General features: G+C 36.3%; 1 protein-coding gene across 2 annotated transcripts in view; it reads left to right on the top strand.

Moving 5' to 3' along the window:
• Nucleotides 1-364: 364 nt before the first annotated feature.
• The window catches only part of LOC122331566 (gastrula zinc finger protein XlCGF8.2DB-like), a 10,402-nt gene continuing 4,536 nt past the window's right edge, over nt 365-6,230 (top strand). Inside the window, exons 1-4 of one of the 2 annotated variants that reach the window (XM_043229093.1) lie at nt 365-508; nt 948-1,208; nt 1,543-2,409; nt 3,020-4,450. In XM_043229093.1, coding sequence (XP_043085028.1) covers nt 1,040-1,208; nt 1,543-2,393 — 1,020 coding nt within the window. In that variant the 5' untranslated portion in view covers nt 365-508; nt 948-1,039 and the 3' untranslated portion in view covers nt 2,394-2,409; nt 3,020-4,450. Of the gene's footprint in view, nt 509-947; nt 1,209-1,542; nt 2,410-3,019; nt 4,451-6,230 lie in introns of those variants that run through there. The other variant, XM_043229095.1, reaches the window with a different exon arrangement.

Genomic DNA, 6,230 nt, shown 5'->3' with positions numbered 1-6,230 from the left:
TTTAAACCAGTGGTCTCAGACTCAATTCCTGGAGGGCCACAGCTCAGTTTAGCTCCAACCATCTCAAAATCACGTCTGTTCCAACAGCTGTGAATCATAAAGATTCAAAATTCATTCAGTTTATTTAAAAAAACACACATATATGAACAGTAAAACAAACTCAAACTATTAATAAAAACATAGGATATACAACGAAATATGAAAGCTTTCAAGATGTTCCATGCTTAGCATCATTATAAACAGATACACTACGCTAGCATAACATTTGCTAGCAGACATTTTCCTTTTAAAAATGTATGTGTCTTTAAGAGACTCTGGGTTTGCCTGTCATGTGACTGATCACATGACAGGGAACAGGAACAAAAACAGTAAGACAGCATGGCTAGCAAACAGTCTCTCACTTTACAAATCTGCTGGTAATTACCTTTTCTGGACTTTGTCTTATCTTTCCAGATACAAACACATGGATTTTGTATACACTGCTGGACACTTGATACTGTTTTTAATGGTATGGTACAAATAGACTTTTAACAGCCTATGAATACTGTGAATGCACATTTGATTTTCATTTTAAAATTGTTCTCTGTCTCATCATTTTAAATACTCAAAGATCTAACACAATACAATCTGACCCCATTTAAACAAATGTAACTTGACCTATAGGCTTAAATGTCACACGGTAAAGGATACATAAACTGCATAAACACATCTTATATTTAGAAACTGAACATCATTCATTTCTAACAATGATAAATGAGATGAGGAGTAACATCTGAGTATGCCATCATATCTTTGCTGAACAGATTTAATCAGTGAACCAGGTACCTCACATATTTTTTAACTGGAAATATCATAAATGTTAAAAGTGAACTCCGAGCACTTCATACTTGCTTATATAAGACAGAAGATTTGTGGTATTGATCACTTCTGTAATTCATCTCTTACAGATCCATGTGACATTATTATAAAGATGGCATTTATTGTTGAAGACTGAAGAAACATTCAGAGTCAAACATGAAGAAACTGAGGAACAAACAAAATGGCGTTAAAAAAAGAGAGTGAAGACGTGAAGATTCAAGAAACATTCAGAGTCGAACGTGAAGAAACCGAGAAACAAACAAAAATGGCGTTTATTAAAGAGGAGAGTGGAGACATGAAGATTGGAGAAATGTTCCGTTTTAAACATGAAGATGCTGAGGAACAAACAGGTTGGTTTTCATTCACTCTCCTTGTAATTAAAATCGCTTCATGTTGAGTTCACATGACTCATTACCTACAAATTCTATCATTGCACTGAATGATGGGAAGAGGTTTTGAGCTTAGTGTGTTAATCTCAAACTCAGTTCCTGGAGGGCCACAGCTCTGTACAGTTTAGCTGTCTTCTTACTCTTCAACTTGTCAGAGCTGTGACCCTCCAGGCACTGAGCTTGAGACCACTGACTTAGCGCATATAAGATCTACATGTTGTCAGTCTTGATGTTTGTTTTTTGTTCCATTTAAATGGCGTTCATTAATACATATATATTTTTTTTTTTGCATTAGACCTGACAATGCTAAAAGAGGAGAGTCAAGAACCCAACAAAGAAGATAACATTCATTCTGAAAAGACACGCAAAAGAACTCAAAAGACAGCAAACAGAAGATATCTCACCTGCAAACAGTGTGGAAAGAGTTTCAACAGAAAAGGAGACTTTGAAGTCCACTTGAGAGTTCACACTGGAGAAAAACCTTTTAGCTGCCAACAGTGTGGAAAGAGTTTCATTCAAAAAGCGCACCTTAAATACCACACGAGAGTTCACACTGGAGAGAAACCCTTCACCTGCCAACAGTGTGGAAAGAGTTTTACTAAACCAGGAAACCTTAAAGAGCACATGAGAATTCATTCTGGAGAGAAGCCTTATGCCTGTGAGCTGTGTGGAAAGAGTTTTATTCAAAAAGTGCACCTTAAAAACCACATGACAATTCACAGTAAAGAGAAGCCTTACATGTGCCCTCAGTGTGGAAAAAGTTTTAAACATAAACAACACCTCGTTGTCCACATAAGGATTCACACCGGAGAGAAACTTTTCACCTGCCAACAGTGTGGAAAGAACTTCACTAAACAAGGAAACTTTAAAGACCACATGAGAGTTCACACCGGAGAGAAGCCTTTCACCTGCAAACAGTGTGGAAAGGGTTTTACTAAAAAAGGAAACCTTAAAGACCACACGAGAATACATTCGGGAGAGAAGCCTTACTCCTGCTCGCAATGCGGAAAAAGTTTTGCACATAAACAACACCTCGATGCCCACATAAGGATTCACACTGGAGAGAAACCTTTCACCTGCCAACAGTGTGGAAAGAGTTTCACTGAAAAAGGACACCTTAAGAAACACATGAAGATTCACACGTGAGAGAAGAAGTTTACAGGTGATCAGAGTTTCAGAAGTAAAGTAGATCTTTAACATGTAAAATCACACCAGAGTGATTACTGTTCGGTGTGTCATGTGATTAACTGATAAATTCAAGATATGCTTTCATGCTTTGTCTGGTGCTGAGCCAGAGATGGTCAAGTGCTTTATGTGTGTATTTAAAAAAAATAAATAAAAGAGAAGCATTAAAATTTGCCTGAAAGTGTAAAAATTAATTACCAAATTCAGAAATTGTGAGTTGTCAACTTTTTATGCAATGTGTTATATATACAGTGCCTTACAAAATTTTCATACCCCTTCTTGTTTTCACATTTTGTTACTGCCTTATGTTAACCTACTTTTACCTCTTAAGACCATTATATTTTGGCGGATTTCTCTGTCTGTACATGACACATTCAGGGCTTTTTTAGATATTCCAAATGATTGGATGTCTTCAAAAATGTCTGAAGTTAATTTAGTGACACAATTATGAAAATAAGACTAAATATTTAGCTGATGCATATTTACAGCCTCAAGTCTTCTTTGTTTGATGCGACAAGCTTTGCTATTCAGCAATTTGTCATTTATCTGCCGTCTTTCTCTCCTCTTTACCTCTTATGCTCTGTCAGGTTGGATTGGGGCAGATGCACATGTTCATGTTTCTCCAGAATATTTGAATGGGTTAAATCCCAGGCTATGGTTGGACCAGTCTTGTTATGTTCTTGGATTCATCATCCTGTTGGAGGGGAACCTTCTGCCCAGTTTCTGAATGCTCTGCACTGAGTTTTCATTAAGGATATCTCTACATTTTGATTTATTGAGTTTTATTCTACTCTGATGAGTCCCTCCATCCTTGTTGCTGAAAAACAGCACAAGACATCACACTTTACTTTTTGGATGGTACTCTCCATGTGATAAGCAGAGCTGGTTTCCTTAAAACATAATGCTCTGAGTTGTACCACTGTAATGGTAACTGGACAATCTTCAAATCAGCTGTAGGCAAGACATGAGAATTCTGGGCTGGTGTAGAGGTTGAAAAAAAACAGATCAATATGATTATCTAAAAAGTAATGCAATTAGTGTTTTATAGTGTTGCACTTGCCTATAAAAAGGAAAAAAAAGGAAAAAAAAATCAATGATTTGAGTGCATCCTTTGGAGTATCCAGTAGGGAGAGATGTGCTGTGTTGCGTGTCATTAACAATACAGATTGACACAGAGACAGCAGCACGAGTCTTTGCCTTTTACTTATTTATGAACATTTCTCATTTTCAGGTAACAAATGTGTCATAATGGTTTTCATTATAAGTTAAAACAAAATAGTAGTCATGAGACTACTTACTTCTGTGAATATGTTTTAGAATGATGTTGTTAAATCGAACAAAGATCGTAACGTAACTTCATGCTAATTAGCATGCTAAAATGAGATCGCACGTGGTTTGAGTTGAACATCGAGTTGCATCTTCACAGCGTGGATTAAAAGTGTATGTTGTGTAGTGGAAGTTATGTTATGTTTTGTTATCTTTTGTTTTCTTGAGTTTAATCCTTTAATAATGGATTGTTGGAATAGTGTTTCACTTTAATAGCGTTTTCTCGTTCATGAAAAGTGTACGTCACTGATTGTTATCTAAAGGATAATTCACTATGTATTCAGATAATACAAAATGAATTTAGTTATTATAGGAGAATTGATTTGTATTATTGATTAAGAACATATTACTGTGATTCAATGTACTCATCCATTCGTTGATTCAGTTCTGTTATTAAGTAATCTATGCTGTTGAATGAAAGATATTGTCATTACCAATACAGATTGACACAGAGACAGCAGCACGAGTCTTCGCCCTTTACTTATTTATGAACATTTCTCCCCTTTATCAGGGGTGTAACACTGGCATGTTTTAAACCCAATCCCTTCAGTCTGTGTCTATTAAAAGCAAATGAACAATACAGCTTTATTGTCCTCAGCCTTTTGGAAATTACTTGGGTCCATTGAAAACTGACGCGCTGGTTCCTCAGTATGTCTTTATGTTTCACTCTCCTCTTTAATAAACACTGTGTTTCCGTGTGTTCGGAGACTTTGCCATGTTTTGCCGTGCTATCTAATTCACTTTTATTTTCACTAAAATGAGTCACATATTTGTAATAAATGGCTTTATATAGTGAGATCTTTCTAATCACTTAAACATAGACATTAAAAATACTATTTTGTACTTTACACACCTTTTTATTGATATATAATTTTTAACTATTTTCCTGGAACTTGTGTCCCTTTCCAGGTATGTCACATGAACATTAATGGCATGTCTGTACCTTAGACCTTAAATGCATTTAAAATGTAAAATATGTGAGCCCATTATGAGTCCTTTTAACAAAGTGTATTCATAAAAAAGTAAGTGCATTTGAGTTGTGTCCCAATTCAAAGACTACATCCTTTGAAAGATTCGGTCTACTCAGACTAAGGACACTGCGAGTCTAGCCTTCGCAGAAGTTCCTGATTATCGTAGCAATGGTACGTGAAGAGAGCTGCCGCAGATGTTACTTGTTAATGAAAATGGAGAAAACGAATTGTTAGTTTTTGACTTTTAATAATCAAATGACACTTTAAATGTTGGGCTACGACTTACTAAAATATTGCTATGGCATTAAAAAATGCTAAATATAAAGCTGATCAATGTCGACTTATTTTACCAAAATTGTAAATTATTTTCTACATCAAAGGAAATGCACATTTAAACAAAATATGTTAAATATTTAACTTTGTTTAGTTTTATGTAGGTTAATATATAGTATACTTATTGCCGCTTGCCAACTGCAGCTATTTAGGGTTGCTGTGCTAGGGTTGCAATCCTTGAATAGTCTGAGTCCTTGGCGGTTGCATCGTGAAGAATGGTCTTCGCCACGCCGCCATGATGCAATTGGCCTACAAATTAGGCCATTGTAGCATGCGGTCTTTGACTTGGAACGGCCATCGCTACGTTGCCATGATGTAATCGGCCTTCAAATGGGTCCTTTGAAAGCCGTAGCCTACAGATTGGGACACAGCTATAGAGTGGTAAAAGTGTCTGGCAAGGTGCAATACTAACTAATGCTACAGTGCAAACTTTATCAGGAACAATGGGTACAAAACAGTAGTTGAACTGTGTCACTGCTGTTGGCTTGAGGTCTCACAATTGGAAATGCGGTTGAGGTTGAACTAGTTGTTTGCATCACTCACATCCTGTTGTTAAGAAACAGCAAACAGTAAAAGTCAGAGCAATTATGCTTATAACTAAAGTAGTTAGCTATAAATAAAAAAAAAAATTACAGAGAAAAAAGCTACATTGACGCATTTTTAATGCCTGCAAGCCTCAAACAATTACAAGCTACAGCTATTAAAAGTAACAGTATTGCAACCTATTTTACATACACACATATATGTTTTGCACAGACGTACAACAAAAAAGGACTTGCCGTGTAGTTACAAATCAGAGGAGGCGGGCGAAGGGTACGGTGTAGGGTGTGTGTGTCTGTGTATGCTACGGCCTAGGTTAGATGCAGAAATATAAATTGTCCTTTAGTTTAAAAATTTCGACCATGTTTGATTCCACCCTGTTAAGTTACATCAAGGACAAGTTTTTATGTCAATCCCTGTTCTAGGTGTATTACGGTAAGGAAAGCACTAGCGCATATCCTGAATGAGTTACGGGACTTCCCGGGTCTAAAAAACAAATGTTGTGGATAGTTCGATAACCCAGCAAGATGAATATGTATGTATGTGTGTATGTGTGTGTGTGTGTGTGTGTGTGTGTGTGAGAGATCTATACATAAACGCAGGTATGTCTATGTGTATACGTATATAT

Source organism: Puntigrus tetrazona, unplaced genomic scaffold (assembly GCF_018831695.1).
Source record: "Puntigrus tetrazona isolate hp1 unplaced genomic scaffold, ASM1883169v1 S000000001, whole genome shotgun sequence".
Lineage (NCBI taxonomy): Eukaryota > Metazoa > Chordata > Actinopteri > Cypriniformes > Cyprinidae > Puntigrus > Puntigrus tetrazona.
The sequence above is the reverse complement of the archived record's forward strand: the minus strand, read 5'-3'. Positions and strand labels throughout refer to the sequence as shown.